Below are 17,905 nucleotides of genomic sequence, written 5' to 3'. Positions count from 1 at the left end.
TTTCAAGGAATTGTCAGGTTAAAGCAAAACAGGCCTGAACATTCCTCTCAGCCATGGGCCATTTTGAGTAGCATAAAATCGATAGCCAGCCCATTTTGCAAGATTGCTGTTATTAGCTATTTCTGCTTCTCATTTAGGAATGTTACAGTGCTTGAAGGCTTATTTATATATTTTATAACTATACAAGCCAGGTTTATTTACCTTAAGGTAGGCATGGACAGCAACAATTGATGTGTCAATTACAGTGATAGTGAAGAGCCCTCAGTGAGGTACCAATTTCTGTGCGTTCGCTTTAGTTGTGATGAGAGTGATTTTGGACAACTGGTACTTCATGAAATGAGGTTAAACAACCAACTGCACAGGAGCTTGTGAAGCATATGTTGGAAAAGTGTGGAGTAATTTCCACACAGCAAATACCATTCCTTTAGTAAGTATAGTGGAGTTTGTACATCACTGAGCTTTACTATTTGTCAGAGGTGGGTTGCTCCCGGTTCGGGCGAACCGGTAGTAGTAGCGGCGGGAGGCTCCACCCACCTGCCAGGATTCTTCTGCACATGCACAGAAGCGTCGCGCACAAGTGAACCGTTAGTAAAAAAAATGGAAACCCACCACTCACTGCTATTTGTGTGCCATTTTCATTTGATGGTAAGAAAAAGCATGTATTTTTGTCACAACAACAAAATCCTTGTACCCAATTGTGTCCCAGCAAAATTGCTCTTTGTTTCCACCTTGTATAAAGTTTGATGGGTGTAGCCACAATATATAAAAATAGTTGCCCTTTCTGATTGAGGCTGAGTGGTTTATGTAATGGGGTAGTTTACAGAGTACCTCCTGTGAAGCTTGTTTTAAACACAGAATACAATTTATTCTCTCTGTAGCAAAGAAAGACTCTCCAGATACAATACAATAGCAGAGTTGGAAGGGACCATGGAGGTCTTCTAGTCCAACCCTCTGCCTAGGCAGGAACCCTATACCATTTCAGACAAATGGCTATCCAACATTTTTTAAAGACTTCCAGTGTTGGGGCATTCACAACTTCTGGAGGCAAGCTGTTCCACTGATTAATTGTTCTAACTGTCAGAAAATTTCTCCTCAATTCTAAGTTGCTTCTCTCCTTGATTAATTTCTACCCATTGCTTCTTGTTCTACCCTCAGATGCCTTGGAGAATAGTTTGACTCCCTCTTCTTTGTGGCAACCCCTGAGATATTGGAACACTGATATCATGTCTCCCCTAGTCCTTCTTTTCATTGAACTAGATAGAATTGTGGCGTAGTCTAGGATTAAATGAAAGTTATTGATAGAAAGCCAACTCGGTGATTGTTGCATCCTTCACCTTAGCAATTGTAAATAGAACCACAGTTACCAACAGAAACACAGGTAACTGGTTTTTAGGACAACCATCACTTTACTGTGAGGCAGAAAGTAAAGAATAAGAATATAATAAATTGAGCTAAATAATAATTATAGGAGTCTAAATATGAAAATTAAATTGCTATGAGGACTATTGCCTCAAAATCCATTGAAACTTATATTTGCAGCTCTCCAGGATTTTGTAGTCAGAATTAGTCTTTATTCTTCTGCACGTTTCCAGGAACAAATGCTTTAGTAGAACTCCTGGGGGTTTTGGAACTAGAACTCACCTCAGATGACTTAGGTGAATCTAAGTCAGACCTTCAAGCTTTGGACTGCAATGCCTTTCCACAGAATCTTTTCTCTGATGCATATACCTTGCAATACACTCAATCTCTACTTGCAATTGGTTATATGGTGTAGTCTAATGTAGCCCATTCTGGTCTGATTCTGATGCAATCTGATTCGCCCTTATGTTTTTGGCGCTGCTACTGTTGAAAAGATTATGTAGCAAGTGAGACATCTTGTGGGATAGAAATAAATTCAAAGCCTAAAGATATTGGTTGCCCATATACAATTTTATTGGAGGAAACATATTTTTAGTTCCTTTAAATGTTTCTAGCTTTGGATAACCAGGAATGCCATGGGACATATGGGGGCATATCAGCAATGTCAGTTGATATCATCTGGAAAAGGTATCACACTCTAGATCAGTGATGGCTAATCTTTTGTCGTTGCGTGCCGAAAGCACAAAGCATTGCGCATGAAATCCCCCCCGCAACCCCCACACATGTGCATGCAACCCTCCATGCATGTGCCCTACCCTTGTGCATGCGTGCATGAACCCTGCGCTTGCGTCTCCCACATGCGCCCTGAGCATGTGCAGCAGAGACCCAAAAACTAGCTGGCCGGCGGGAGGCGCACATGCATGCCTGGTGGAGGTGAGATAGAGCAACGGCTTGTGTGCCATAGGTTTGCCATCACGGCTCTAGATCATCAGGAGAGACATGGCCTTAATCTTCTTCCCGCATAGCACTCCAAACAAACTACACAGTTGCGATGTATAAACCTTTGGGCTAGTGCTTCTGTGCCTGTATAACTTGGTCATGTAGTTCTTCTGATTGGAGAGTATTTTGCTCTATGGGGGCTGCCTATCTTGTCTTGCATTTACACTCTCCCCTTTCTGTGATGAAATTAATACCACAGTAAAATTCAAAGTCCACATTAAAACTGGGTATTAAATTAAAATAATTAAAAGCTTTTAAATCCTACATTAGTTTGTTTCTGCTATGTAAAAAAATAGGTTGAATGTATCAGACTTTTTGTGAGAGTCTTTGAAAACAGGTTGGGCATAAAACTGAACCTTGTGGGGCATGCAAATACTTGTATTGAAGGCCCTGAAAAATAAAAACTAATAGACCATTAGAATCATCAAAACCTCCATATACTTGGAGAAAGAAAAAGCAGATGCTATATTTGATAGTATTAAAATTCTTGCACTCTCAAATTTGTTTAACAAAACCAAAGGGAAAAAAACCAAACAAAATAAAAACACCACAATCAAACAAATTGCAGTAGCAGCTTCTATCTTCACCCCTTTTGTCATGAGCATTTGTTTTGAGTGCCAAAAAGTCAGAGTTCTTCCTTGGGTAGCCTTCAATAAGTACTTGACATTCTGACCATTCTGGAATGCAGCTGTCATTAGGTGAGGGGTAACAGTTACCCTGCAAAAAGTAGCAACTTTCTTTGTGTTAGAAAAAATAAAAAACTTAGCTAAATAATAGTCCCTTGAGTAATCTGAAGTTATCCACAATACTCAGTACATAGCTTGTTCCAAGAAAGAAATTGAGTAAGCTCCATACTTTGTACATGCTCAAGAGTTATTAGCATACAACAGTGAGTCCACATATTGAGTAACTATTCACAGACTATTCTCTTGGTTTTTAGGAGCCACTAAAGGAGCCACTACTGAACCTACTAATGTATTTATTTCATTCTTCAGGATGGGAAACCCTTGGCAGGATTGATTCAAGATCATATGGTGTCTGGTACTAGAATGACCACGCGAGGTTGTTTCTTCACTCGAGAGCAGTATGTTGAACTGGTGTATCAAGGACTGATGGACAAAAAAGGAAAAGTAAAATTGCTGTCTCCAGCTATTATAAAGCCACGATGCTTATGGACAGGAAAGCAGGTTAACAATATTTTGATTTTTTTAAAATATAAATCGAATGCTGCTTACCCAATCAACAAAACATAGTATTTGGTGAACTCTTTATTTCCAAATTTAAAAAAAAAACATTCTTCATTATGTATGTGTATTTGTATTGGTGTGTTTACACTCAGTCTTGACTCTTGGGTATATTTCTTACATTGTTCTGACCTACTGTTTTCTCCAAAAACACAACCCACCCCAATAATAAGCCCAACCCTAATTTTGGGGGGTGGGTCTACTATTACCCCTATCCCGAAAATAAGCTCGGGGATGGGCAAAGCCAGCATGAGTGGTGGTGCAGGGGTGGGGGAGAATTGGCTGGCTGCACTTTTGCCCTTCTCTTTCTGGGCGCAGCGCTTCTGCTTGTTGAGCCACTTTCCCGAACCCGGCAGCTCCGCACCAGCTGCTTTGCTTTTTCCCTTTTTCCACCTGCTGCTGGTGCCACCATGCAAGTCTCCCATAAGAAAAAGAGGGAAAAAGCAAAGTGGCTGGCTGCAGAGCTGTCGGCTTCAAGAAGTGGTCAAAAAGGCAGAAGCAATGAGCCCAGAAAGAGCCGTGCAAAAGTCATTCTGCGCTGAAGCAGAGGTATGGGTTGTTCTTTCATTCTTTACTGATATTATCAGCCTCTTATTCACATATTCTGCTTTTCCTTCTCCTATTCCCCATCATGTCTGTTTCCTTTTTTCCCTTTATTTTTGTTCCAATTGTGGCCTTTTGAATAGATTTCACATTTTCTGTTTTATAGTTTTCATTCTCATATTAGGTGTTTTGTAATGACTTTCCATGTTGAAATAGCATTGTTGCTATTTATTATTTATGATTTATGTACTCTGATAAGTGTTTTGCTCTGCTGTTTTTTCTCAGATGAATGCATATAAATGTAGAGGTATGTCTTCCATATTTAAGCTATATTTGTGTCCTATGTTGTTCTGTAGGTTGTTTCTACTTTGTTATTAAATGTAATCCCAGAAGACCACATTCCATTAAATCTATCTGGGAAAGCTAAGATCAGCCAAAAAGCCTGGACAACGGCATCTGCCTGTAGAATTCATAGATCGGATCTTGACTCTATGTGTGAATCTCAGGTAGGAATCAAATATGGAAAAGACGCAAGCTATTAGCACTAGCCAAATTGACTTTATGGCCATTGAAATCTATCCTGAAGGTGCTTTGGATCTTGTCTGCCATAATATGAAACTTTAGCAGAATTTGGAGGAAGGCATCTTCCGTTTAATTTAATTGCTTACTACCCAGCTGGGTGAAAAATCTGTACCATGATTAAAATGTAACTGTTCATTAATCTTGATTTTGCAGTTATTTATTTAGTTCTTTAGACTTCTTTAAAACTGGAGCATTTGTTTGTTTGTTTATGCAAAATAGAAATAGTTATACACATTTGTATGAATGAATCTGAACAACTTCAGTCTAGATGAAGATTTAATGTTAATTTCTTTTGCAGGTGCTTATTAGAAATGGAGAATTGCTCTGTGGGGTCTTGGATAAAGCTCAGTATGGGAGCACTGCTTATGGTTTAGTCCACTGTTGCCATGAGGTTTATGGGGGTGAGACCAGTGGAAAGTTGCTAACTGCTCTAGCTCGAATCTTCACTGCCTATCTACAGTTCTACAAGGGTTTTACAATGGGTGAGTAAAACTAATCCTTTTCATCCTTGAAAGTGGAGTAAGCAACATTATGCAAAAGAGAAAAGAGTAAGAAGTATTAGGTTAAAAAAAATGAGGCAGAACCTTCTCAGCTACATCCCACAGAGTCAGTGAGGAAGGTGGCAGGGAAGGCCCTAGGTTGCTCTGGTAAGCCTCCCCTCACCCCCAATCCACTCTTTCTTTGTTGTATTCACCACACCCTTCTTACCCCTTCACTCACTTGCAGTGGTACCCTTCTTCCTCAATCTCCCTGTTCTCGAAACCACCAGTCCCTTCCTTCCCCAGCCCTCTGCACATGCACTATGTGCTCTTCTCTCTCAGACATGCACACATCCCATACCTTCTTTTCCTGCTATTCCTGAGCTTGGGCCACATTGCAGCATCCACCAACTTACACGTGGCCTGCCACATGTATCCCATGATCTCTTTCACACACACACACACGGCACCCCACACTACTTATCTTGATTCCCTCTGCTTCCCAATTTATGATCCATGTGTTTTGTAGTTATGATGACAACAAGATTGCCTGAATTGTCATCACTAAGCAATGTGGCTACATTATGTCACATGTTATGGCCACATTGCTTGGTGAGAGTAATCCCAGTCCCAATTACTGTTGTAACTTTAGGACTTGCAAGGTAGATCAGACTAAGCAACCAATTCCATATACAGACTGTACTCAGTTAACAACAACCTCTCATTTAGTGACAATTCAGAATTGTGCTAAATAAGCTGTACTATCAGTTCTCTGCACACAGATGTTTGTGATCTAGGTGCTTAGCAACCATTGTGCTTAGGACGGTTACAGTGTCTCAATGTCATGTGATCGCCATTTGTGATCATTTCTGCCAATTTCCCAAAAGTAAAGTGAATAGGGAAACAAATGGGGAAGGTCACAAGTTGCTAGATAAGTCTACCCCTATTGGTAACAGCACTCCCAGCCCACTTGTGTTACACCATACTGGGCATGTTTGCACCCTCCCATACCTGCCAGTCAGTTTCAGCCCCATCACTCTTACACCCTGCCAGCCATTGATGCATTCTTGCACACCTGCTGAAGCCTGGCAACCATCCATATTCTCTTGCATCGCACCTGCTATCCGCACAGCCTTCTATGCCTGGTAAAAGATACTTGCCTGCCTGTCAGCCTGTTTGCCAACCATCTGAAACTTGCAACTTTCTGCCTGTTCACCCTCTGACTGTGGTTGTTGGAAGCCAGCAGGAGATTGTGTGGAGGTCCTCACTTAATAGCCTATGATCATCACTTAATGGCAATAGGATTGTGGTCACTAAGCAAGGTAGTCATGGGACATGGTACTTTATCATTGCATCACAAGTTTAAATATGCTTCCCTCTCCTTCACTTTAACTTTGTGAATGACAGAGGGACCTGCCTAAGGCATTTTCTCAAATTAGTTATTGAAATGGACTTAAGCCCCACTTGTGTGACTGTTGTCTTGATAATAACATTGCCTCCTGTACATACACATTCATATCCCAGACCAACATAGCTCTGCTGTAACCACAGACATTCTGCATGTGTTATTCCATTCATTTGTTTGTGTGTCTAAGGTATGTATGTGTGATTCTAAACTTCTGTGACAAATATAGAGCCAACAAATAGCTGCATCCTGATGCCAAACATTACAGGATCCTCTCTTGAAGAACAAGGAGATTCTAAGTTTATACATACAAGTTATACAACAACTGGGAAAACAATTCTGATAGCTGCGACTGATGGCAGTTTTCCCCACTGAGGAACTATAAGCAGTGGCATAACCTTCCTTGACTTGAAGCTCTAGCAGCTACTTCAAGCAATTATGTTAATATTTTGCAAGGAGGAAGAATATTTTCCGTAGAAAGAAACTTTTCTATGTAATACAGCAAAGGAATTATAACAGAAAATATATTTGAAAATTGGAAAATAATGCAGTAATGAGGAAACAACAAAACATTGAAAAATGTGTGATTTCTGCTTAAATAATTTGTCAAAGATTACCGTATTTTCACCCATATAAACCGCAGGTTATATGCGTTTTTTACATGCACAGCGCCCCCCTGCGGGGTATAAAAGTGGGCGGGGTATACGTAAAATATTTTACACATATTAACTACCGGTAAAGGGAGAGCTTGGGACCACCACTTTCCTCGGGGCAGTGGGCTGGCTCGGCGGCTCGGGCTCCTTTTCTCCCTTTTCTCCCTGCTTGGGTTTCGGGACGCCTTCGTGAAAACCCCACCCCTGGCTATGGGCGAAGCGACCAGGAAGAAGCAGGAGGTGAGAGGAAGCCCGGATTCTGCAGCTCCTCGCCTTCTCTGGGCTTGGAAGTCCGGCAGAAAGGGAAGGGGAGGAGGCGGCGGCGCGGCTGTGGCTCTGTTTTCACACACACACACACCCCTCCCTTCTTCTGCTTTGCTCTGTGAAAGGGCTTCACTGCCGAAGCATTTTGGTTTTTAAAAAAAAAAAAACACAGCTGAGATCGGGGGGGGGGGGCAAAAGAAACGGAGTAAGAAGCCTGCTCAAGCTGGGGAAGAGTTGGAGGAACGGAGAAGGGAAACAGCTGAGATCGGGGGGGGGGGGGCAAAAGAAACGGAGGAGGAAGCCTGCGCAAGCTGGGGAAGAGTTGGAGGAACGGAGAAGGGAAACAGCTGAGATCGGGGGGGCAAAAGAAACGGAGGAGGAAGCCTGCGCAAGCTGGGGAAGAGTTGGAGGAACGGAGAAGGGAAACAGCTGAGATCGGGGGGGCAAAAGAAACGGAGGAGGAAGCCTGCGCAAGCTGGGGAAGAGTTGGAGGAACGGAGAAGGGAAACAGCTGAGATCGGGGGGGGCAAAAGAAACGGAGGAGGAAGCCTGCGCAAGCTGGGGAAGAGTTGGAGGAACGGAGAAGGGAAACAGCTGAGATCGGGGGGGGCAAAAGAAACGGAGGAGGAAGCCTGCGCAAGCTGGGGAAGAGTTGGAGGAACGGAGAAGGGAAACAGCTGAGATCGGGGGGGGGCAAAAGAAACGGAGGAGGAAGCCTGCGCAAGCTGGGGAAGAGTTGGAGGAACGGAGAAGGGAAACAGCTGAGATCGGGGGGGGGGGCAAAAGAAACGGAGGAGGAAGCCTGCGCAAGCTGGGGAAGAGTTGGAGGAACGGAGAAGGGAAACAGCTGAGATCGGGGGGGGCAAAAGAAACGGAGGAGGAAGCCTGCGCAAGCTGGGGAAGAGTTGGAGGAACGGAGAAGGGAAACTGCTGAGATCGGGGGGGCAAAGGAAACGGAGGAGGAAGCCTGCGCAATCTGGGGAAGAGTTGGAGGAACGGAGAAGGGAAACTGCTGAGATCGGGGGGGCAAAGGAAACGGAGGAGGAAGCCTGCGCAATCTGGGGAAGAGTTGGAGGAACGGAGAAGGGAAACAGCTGAGATCGGGGGGGGGCAAAAGAAACGGAGGAGGAAGCCTGCTCAAGCTGGGGAAGAGTTGGAGGAACGGAGAAGGGAAACAGCTGAGATCGGGGGGGCAAAAGAAACGGAGGAGGAAGCCTGCGCAAGCTGGGGAAGGGTTGGAGGAAGGGAATATCTTCCCGATTCCCCCATCTCCTCGCCCGTAGAACTGAAACGAGAGCTGCCCAAATATCTCCCGGCCCTTCAGGGCTGCCGTAGCGTGGAAGAATGTACTCCTTCACTTCAGAGCGGGGCTAGGAGAGCTTTTCCTCCCACAGAGTTCAATAAAATAAAATAAGGTAGATGGAAGGGAGGGAGGAAGGGTCCCTCCCTCTTACTTTCTGCCCATTGAGATGAACCAGAGCCCTTCTCCCCGTAAAATCCCCCATTTCTCCCACGATCCTTGCAGGCAAAGCGTTGAATTCCCTGGCAAAGAACAAATGGCAGGAAGGGAGAATCCGGCTCCTTTATCGTAGGGAGAAGAAAAACCAACCAACCCCCCAACTTCTCCCTTCGTTTTCATTCCTGGCCCTTTCCAATTGTCAAGCTTTTTGCCTCATTCTTCCTACTTCCCACGGAGAAGTAAAACTCCTTAACTGCTCAGGTTGGGAGCTCAAAAGGGAAAAATTATATGCTGGATGGTATGCAATAAAACATTTAAAAATTTAATAAATAAAAAGAAATCTGAGAGTATGTTCTAGAATTTATTTTTATTTATTACTAAGTTTTTGTGCTGCTCTTTCCAGATTGGCTCTGAGAGGCATTATTACATGAATTTGCTTATCAACATTGCATTAATTATTGCAAATATTTATATCTCCCTGGTTTAATGCAGATTGAATCATGGTGGCTTACTTTCAACATTAACAATAATAAAAACAAAATACATTGCTTTTCTAAAACCTCAAATGAAAGGATTCTTTATCTTTGTATTCTAGGAGTTGAGGATATTTTGGTCAAACATAAGGCAGATCAGAAGAGGTGCAACATCATTAAGAAAAGTACCAAATGTGGTATAAAGGTAAGCTCATGCTTTGGTGTATGGTGGGTGAATGCTCTGTCTTCATCAAGAAAGTAGTGTTATGTTATCTTAAAAAATATTTTTTTGAACTTTTCAGGCCATTAGAGCTGCATTTAACCTACCCCAAACCTCGTCCTGTGAAGAACTTCGAAGTAAATGGCAGGATGCCCATCTTCAGAAAGATCAGAGAGATTTTAACATGATTGATTTAAAGTTCAAAGAAGAAGTGAACTGTTGCAACAATGAGATCAACAAGGTTTGTTTTACAAATTTGAGAAACTTCATACTTTATTTTTAACATGAATTCAGATTTTGGAAATATTTTTAACAGAAAGTGTGTGGGCTTATTGCTTTGTGGAAAATATGCATATTTTTATTATATATATTTTTAGAGGACTCAAACAGTAACATAACATCTGCTCTGTGCTCAATGCTCTGTGAATGTGCAAAAAAGCTCAGATGCATACACTGATTTAGAGGATTTTAAAGATTAATATATAACTGAAGCCAATTTTTTTTCTCTCTGGACTGATAGATAAACAGTTGCAAAAAAGTCATGGAACTTTGTTTTTATATAAAATAACCACAACTAAGTTTTATGGACAAAGATGGAAAAATTTGACATACAGTTTGACTCTACACTGGAGAAATATTTGGTGACAATGATAGAACTTGATGAAATGGCCAAGTTGATCTTTTTGATCAGAGAAAACAAAATTTACATTTATCACTGACTGAAAGTCCCTTATAGATCTTTGTTTAAAACAGAAAGAAATGAACAGGTTTGATTATTAGATAAAATAGATTATAGAAGGAAGAGACTTATTGTGTAACTTTAGAGAAAAGGGTAAGTCTACAACTGTGCTTACAACTTCCATAAAGATTGAAAGTCAATTCTTCTTCGTATCTTTTTTTGTTTTCTGTTTTTCTTATATTTTCTCTTTTTTGTAATTTAGTGTTCTATTTTTATTCTTTTTTTCTTACCTTTGTTTCAATTTGTATTAATCTTTACCATTGTTTTTTAAAACATCCAATAAAATTAAAATTATATTGTAAAAAATTGAAATAGTTCTGGCTATAGTTCAGATATATGGATAATTATTGCTCTTTGACTATTTGTTTCTGTGATACCTAATTAGAACATCTCTCTCTCTGCTCTCCCATGATGTCTGGGTAGATTTGCCATGGCTTAGACTAACTTTTATTTTTGCTAAAAACTCTAGGTGTGCATGCCTCTTGGGCTTCACCGAAGTTTCCCAGATAATAATTTGCAGTTGATGGTACAATCAGGAGCCAAAGGCTCTACTGTGAATACTATGCAGGTATGTATTTATTTATCAGTGGTATAAAGCCATTAAAATAGTATTTATGGGTCCATTTCTAACTGTCTGATGCTGTTATATTAGAAAATTAATCATTTATTGTGTCTAGAAGAGGTTTATCTAATTATAGCTACGGTGTTTTTACATTAATATTTATGTCTTTGTTATTTCTCTTGCCTTGAAGATTTCTTGCTTGCTGGGCCAGATTGAATTAGAAGGTCGAAGACCTCCTTTGATGGCATCTGGAAAATCATTGCCATGTTTCCAGCCTTATGACTTTTCCCCCAAATCAGGAGGATTTGTAGCTAGTAGATTTCTTACTGGCATCAAGCCTTCAGTAAGCTAAAACATACTGATTCTTCTTCTCTGAAATTTGTTTCTGTCATACAATATGTTTATCAAAAAATATGCAATATTCAAAGTCATAATTTATTTCCTGTTTCATTGGCTTTTTAAAAGGCTAGTATGCTATTATCTGCTCATGAGGTAAAAGTATATTTTACTCACAGAGGATCTATGTTTTCTAGGAATTCTTCTTCCATTGTATGGCTGGTAGGGAAGGTCTAGTGGATACTGCAGTTAAAACCAGCCGATCAGGATACCTTCAAAGGTAAAAATGTCTTTTAAAGTCCTTTAAATTGCTATGTAGTTTCTGCCTAATTTAAGCAGCTTTAGGATAAAAAACAAACAAAAATAAGATACAGGGTTGTATGTAGTTGTATAATTCTAAATGGCTCTTCCTTCATGTGTGGCTGTTCTCAAATAGGTGTATCATAAAGCATTTAGAAGGGCTGATTGTTCATTATGACATGTCCGTACGAGATAGCGATGGCAGTGTGGTTCAGTTTCTCTATGGAGAAGATGGACTGGATATCCCTAAGACACAGTACTTGCAACCCAAGCAATTTCCTTTCATTGCAGATAATTACAAGGTACGTTTGAATGTAGTACGAAATTATGTTAGGCTATTATGAACTTAAGAAATATAAGACTATTTTAGACCTTCTCATAAAAGAATCAGAATTTTTATTTATGAGATATGAAAGAAATGAGAGGAAGGAAAGATATATTACTTTTTCCAGAAGCTTCATTTCTGGCATCATCCTATCACAATAGTACTTATAAACTAGGTCTCCCTTTTGCTCTCCCCTGCAAGCCTACATGCTGGATTGTTCAAGTTGTTGGCCACAAGCTGAAATTAATTTGACTTGCATTATTGAGACTTGGTTGGATAAGGTTAGAAGGACCAAAAGCTGACTAGCTGGGTTTTAAATGCTTCCCCAATCTTAACTTTAAGACTAAGCGGTGAGATGGCAATGATTCTCTAGGGAACTTGGCTGTGACCTGACACCCTCTTCTGGAGGTGGCTGGATCTGATGCCCTGTTTTGAAGCTTCATTGATAACTAGGAGATGCTACTGGTATACCGCACTCCCTGCTGACTTCACTGCTAGGGTTGTGTTAATTCTGTACACCTTTTGGTACTATGGGATTTCTGAAATCTGGAGTTGGAGTTGACTTGGAATTTCATGGCCTTCGGGACACCACATGCATATTTCAAGTTCATAAAATACTCTTTACTTCAGGGTAGTTGACATATGATCTCAAGGTGTTTGATGTTTAATAAATTTATAGGCCGCCCAATCCCAAAGGACTCCGAAGGTAAAAGTCATAAATATGATTTCCATTTTATGGTCAGATTATTTTATGGTCATTATAAGAATAATTAGCTCCATTGTGGTGGTGAACAACTGGATATGATAGTCTGGTTAAGTATAGGCTATATAGGTTTTCAGTGAATACTTTTTTATCATCACTGGGTTGAGGGCATTTTTTTATACAGTGATACCATTGCTTTCTGGCTGAACAATTTTAACTGATACTGATGGGAAATGTACTTATACTTTGAAAGATGGGAAAATTCTCAACCTTCAAAAACTTTGATTTTGTGCATTTGTTATAGGTGATAAGGAAATCTAAGCATTTAGATGAAGTTATGCCAAAAATGAATCCTCAGCAAGCATCTAAGCAGTTTAAATTAGTCAAGAGATGGCAAGCAAAGCATCAAAACTCTTTGAGAAGGAAAGGAGGCTTTTTGCTGTTTTCCCAAAAAATGTTGGCTGAGAGAAAAGCTGAGATCACAACAGAAGGAATACCTGTATATGGCCGAGATCCTGCAGCTCTTAAGGTTATTCCATAATTGATACATATATCTTTCATTACTTATTGAACTATATTGTAATATTCAAATAAATAATTCACCTGTCTTAAATGTTCTTTTTTTTTAATGTTGACATCCATTACAGCTGTTAAATATGTGGTATGAACTGGATGAAAAAACCCGTAGAAAGTATCAGAAAAGGGCAGCAAAGTGTCCTGATCCTAGCCTTTCAGTCTGGCGGCCAGATATTTATTTTGCATCGGTGTCTGAAACATTTGAAAATGAAGTTAAGAATTTCCTTGGAGAGTGGGATGCTCGGAATGAACTTAACTATAGCAAATCTGAACTTTCTTCACAGAGGTACTAATTTCATTTATGTTCATCTATTAATCCCAATACTTGGGATTATACCATGTTACACCTTTGTTTTATCTCTCTTCTAAGAAATATTGGATTTCTATCATAGAATAATAACATAAAACCTCATTGAGGTTTTCAGTTTGTATCAATACATTATTGTTTTAGCAGCTTTTTCATTGGGTTAGAAATTCTTTTAGTCTCTAAACAGATTGCTCAAAAAGATTAAGGGTATAAGCGGTCTTAACAAGCAAGTCCTTTTTTTGTTAAAATTTTGTCAATCAAAAAGTAAGTAATGAATTTCATCTTTGCTTCTTTCCGTACAATTATCTTTTTAAGGAATAACTGTTGTAAAGAAGAGGCTGTGATTGTTAATCACTTTTCTAAGTTGGAAATTAAAAAAGAAGATGATGCATTAAATCTTGAGAGAGAGAAAAACATAAAGATGAAGTGTGTGTTTATTCATTTTTTAAATAAAGGAAGCAAATCTTTTTGGTTGTAAGCCAAGCCAATTTCAGTGGGGCTTACTCTTAGGTCAGGGTTAGGTTAAAGTATGAGAAACAAATTAATTAGATGAACCATGATTTGATGTATAAATGAGGAAACAAAGTGCTAAGGCAGAGGTCTTCAAACTTGGCAACTTTAAGACTTGTGGACTTCAACTCCCAGAATTCTCCAGCCAGCATACCATAGTTGGCTGGAGAATTCTGGGAGTTGAAGTCCACAAGTCTTAAAGTTGCCAAGTTTAGGGACCCCTGCTTTAAGGTCTTGTCCTTTGTGGGTGGATGCAATTTGGACTCTATATTAGAAAGTAAAATTGCAGCAGCAGGTTATGGTCTTATTTCACACAAACAGATGATGATAATATTATGTCTTTAGATTACAGGAGCTGCTCTATTTAAAATGGCAACAATCACTCTGTGATCCTGGAGAAGCTGTGGGACTTCTTGCTGCTCAGAGTATTGGGGAACCCTCCACCCAGATGACCCTGAATACCTTTCACTTTGCTGGAAGGGGTGAAATGAATGTTACCCTTGGTATCCCAAGGTAAGATAGCATCTCATCTTTTTTTAATGGTTTCACTGTTCCAAAATGCGTACATCCCATTCTCTTCCCATGCATCATTGCCAATTAGTATAATATGGGGAGAAAAGTAGAAGACATGAGACCTAGGAGTCTGCTTATCCTAAACACTCCTTTTTAACAGCTAAACGACAAACAAGTGAGTGTCTCCATTATGTACCATGACAAAATGGTTTTGTTGTTTAATGACATAGACTAGTGTTGGAATATGCAAAATATAGTTCTCTAGATATTGATAAATTATAGTTTTTATGAATCCTAGCTAGTAAGACTAATGGTGAGTAATTGCTTTTTAACAGTACCCAAAATTACTTATCTTGTTTAATCCTGAGATAATTGAGGGAAGTATATATCTTGTCTTGAACTTTCAATAACAAGAACAGCAATAATAATAATTTATTAAACTTAATAGTGCTCAACACCCATTTAAATTTAGTCACTTAAGTTGGTTTGATTACAGTTGATTCTTAACATAGAACATTGTATAAGAACTCCATTAAAATGGTTATTTGATTCAGGTTTATTATCACTGAATGTTGCTTTGATTTATTTAGTAGAAAAGTAGAATACCGCCTTACTTTCTGCTGCTATTATTAGTTTGCTTCTTCGGATTTTGATAGTTCTGTTGCTTAGATAAATGAGTTTCTGCCTTCTAGGGAGAGTGTTTAATGATACTGAAGGCAGCAAAGTTAGACTTTTAATGTTTATCTTAGTTATAAGGAGAATAAAACTGACTAGTAAGAACCTAGTCACTTATCTTGCTAAGTATTAACTGTCTTTGCAACTAAATGTGCAATGCTTCTTCATTAAAGGTTGCGGGAGATTCTGATGGTAGCTAGTGCTAATATCAAAACTCCCATGATGAGCATTCCTGTCCTTAATATCAAGAAAGCTCACAAAAAGGTGAAAAGGCTCAAGAAGAAGCTTAGCAGAGTGTGCTTAGGTGAGGTAAGTCCTGTATAGGTGGAAGAATCATCATATCAGCTCTGAGGGTGCTTTTTTTTAAGTAAATAGGATTCCTTCATATTACTTTCTGCAGAATGATTCCAGTTTCCTCAAGATGTGCCATAGGGTGGATTTGATTTTAATCGTCGATTTAAATGATTTAAATTAGTAAAAAAGCTTGATTTAAATCAACTCAGTTTAAATCATAATTTTTAAAAAGCAACTGTCATTTCTGTCCTGCAGTGGCTCCTCCTCTGACCACTGTTGACTCATCGATAGTCCTATTCAGTTTAATGGGATGGCTGGTGATATGGGATGTGGCAGGCAGCAGGTGAGTGGATGCCAGCTAACAGGCGCTGCCATTTGGATTTGAAATGACACGTGCTCTTTAATATTATGTTTATAAGCCACTTAGAAGGTCTCACTTTCATTTTTAGCGCTTGCCCTTCATCCTCACCCTTAGAGTCTGGTGATACAGGTGCATTTCTCTTCAAAGAATAATACAGTTTGTATAGTAGTACATAGATTTGCAAAACGATGGGATAAAGGAATATTCCTGAACTTTGTTTTATTACATGGTTTTTCTGAAATTGTGTGAATGCATCAATGCAGTGCATGTTATCTCAGCTTGTAGAGCTTGGATTTATTGAAGGAGTTTAACAAAAGTGTAAATATTGCAGAATATACAGACTCATGCTATATAAGTCAGCTCCATTTCATACTGAATAAAGTAAATTATTAATGTATTTTAATTAAAAAACTATATTTAGATAGATTTTTACTCCCAAAGCATCTTATTAAAATAAATTTGATAAAAATAAAAAAAATGTAAATAAAATCCAAATTAAAATTTAAAAATCCTTTTTTTTTTATCACCGATTTTATCCATCCTGATGTGCCAGACAGCCTTTCTTTTATTTTCTAGGATTTGGACTAATGGGCTTTAATTGGTTTTCATTTCCCTATTGCATGTGAAATTTTTATAGCAACTTTCTAGCTTTGTTTTGCCTAATTTTGCAGAGACTGATTATAAATTCCCAGCAATGAAGCTTGTAGTGACTCAGTACAAAGGAATATAGTTAATGGGTATTAAATGAAAATGGTAATTAGAATAATTTCTGTTTATTACTTAGAATTTGTTTTTTAAACCACATAAGAGTGAATTTCTACTAATAAGGAATTAATTGAGGCAAATGGGGAAGTGAAAAACTTATAGACCCCATTTTTGCTATGCTGTAAATCACTTGAATTTGAGGTTCCTTACCCAATTGAATCTTAATATTTAGTTCATGGGTAGGAAGATTGCAGGAGAGTGCAAAATTCCTCCTCCAGTTTTAAATTTGTGATGTGGACAGATGATTTAGAGCAGGGGTGTCAAACTCAAGGCCAGGAGGCCAGATCCAGCCCACAGGGTGCTTAGATCTGGCCTGTGGGACTACCCTGGAAACAGTGAAGAACCAGCCAGTGGTGCCTCTGCCAACAGGGGTTGCAGGAGGCCATTGCAGCCAAAAGCGGAGTTTGGAAGCCTGTTTTTGCTGGCAGAGTGCTTGGGCCACCACAGGTGGCCCCGACACAAGTGACATCGAGCTGGCCGTGCCCCCCCCCCAGGTCAAAGGCAACTCTGATGCAGCCCTCAATAAAATCGAGTTTGACACCTCTGATTTAAAGAGTGAGAAAGCATGATGTTACAAATTGTTAGCATTCATAGATACCATTTTTTATTGTTTCAGGTGTTACACAAAGTGAATATTGAAGAAACTTTGTGTTTGGAAGGGAAATTAAGTAAGCATCGCATCTACACCATCAGATTTAGTTTCCTGCCTTATGAATGCTATCAAGAAGAAAAATGTGTGAAGCCAAGAGACATCTTACATTTTGTGGAGACAAGGTCAGTATCTTCTCCTGACAAGTTTCCAATTGTTAAACACTGGAAGATACCAGCCAGTGAGGAGGAAATTGTGGGGGTCATGAGGGTCCTCACAAATTCCTGGGAGCCCAGAAGCATTGAAGACAGGAGTTTGCTGAGCTCTCACTCCTAGGGCGCCTTGAAAGGAGTTCCATATGATGCATGGCTGATGAGAGTGAAAGGTTTAATCCTGGGTAGGAGCAGCTCCTTGGAGCCAGGAAGAAAATACGGCACTGAGCTGATTATTTTAAGTAACCACTGCTTTCTTAGGCATGCTCTCAGTTCTTTCATCATCAATATCATTACTCATTTTGGGGGAAAAGATTCCACACAAATTAACGTATTAGTTTGCAGAGACACAGCACCACAAATTTTGGAAAATTCTGCCATAAATAATTTTAATAATAATGGCAAGACTTTGCCATTCTTTTTACTTTACACATTCAAGACTGCCTGTATAGTGAAAT

General features: G+C 39.5%; 1 protein-coding gene across 1 annotated transcript in view; it reads left to right on the top strand.

The window, feature by feature from the left end:
* POLR1A (RNA polymerase I subunit A) overlaps window positions 1-17,905 on the top strand; it is a 52,887-nt gene that overhangs the window by 21,998 nt on the left and 12,984 nt on the right. Inside the window, exons 14-27 of the mRNA XM_032237284.1 lie at window positions 3,354-3,545; window positions 4,502-4,651; window positions 5,026-5,209; window positions 9,583-9,665; window positions 9,763-9,921; window positions 10,889-10,987; window positions 11,172-11,324; window positions 11,515-11,597; window positions 11,754-11,919; window positions 12,950-13,174; window positions 13,293-13,507; window positions 14,384-14,551; window positions 15,400-15,535; window positions 17,263-17,420. Coding sequence (XP_032093175.1) covers window positions 3,354-3,545; window positions 4,502-4,651; window positions 5,026-5,209; window positions 9,583-9,665; window positions 9,763-9,921; window positions 10,889-10,987; window positions 11,172-11,324; window positions 11,515-11,597; window positions 11,754-11,919; window positions 12,950-13,174; window positions 13,293-13,507; window positions 14,384-14,551; window positions 15,400-15,535; window positions 17,263-17,420 — 2,171 coding nt within the window. The remainder of the gene's footprint in view (window positions 1-3,353; window positions 3,546-4,501; window positions 4,652-5,025; window positions 5,210-9,582; window positions 9,666-9,762; window positions 9,922-10,888; window positions 10,988-11,171; window positions 11,325-11,514; window positions 11,598-11,753; window positions 11,920-12,949; window positions 13,175-13,292; window positions 13,508-14,383; window positions 14,552-15,399; window positions 15,536-17,262; window positions 17,421-17,905) is intronic.

Source organism: Thamnophis elegans, chromosome Z (assembly GCF_009769535.1).
Source record: "Thamnophis elegans isolate rThaEle1 chromosome Z, rThaEle1.pri, whole genome shotgun sequence".
NCBI classification, from domain to species: Eukaryota; Metazoa; Chordata; class Lepidosauria; order Squamata; family Colubridae; genus Thamnophis; species Thamnophis elegans.
Note: the sequence above shows the minus strand (reverse complement) of the source record. Positions and strands in the feature narration are given on the sequence as shown.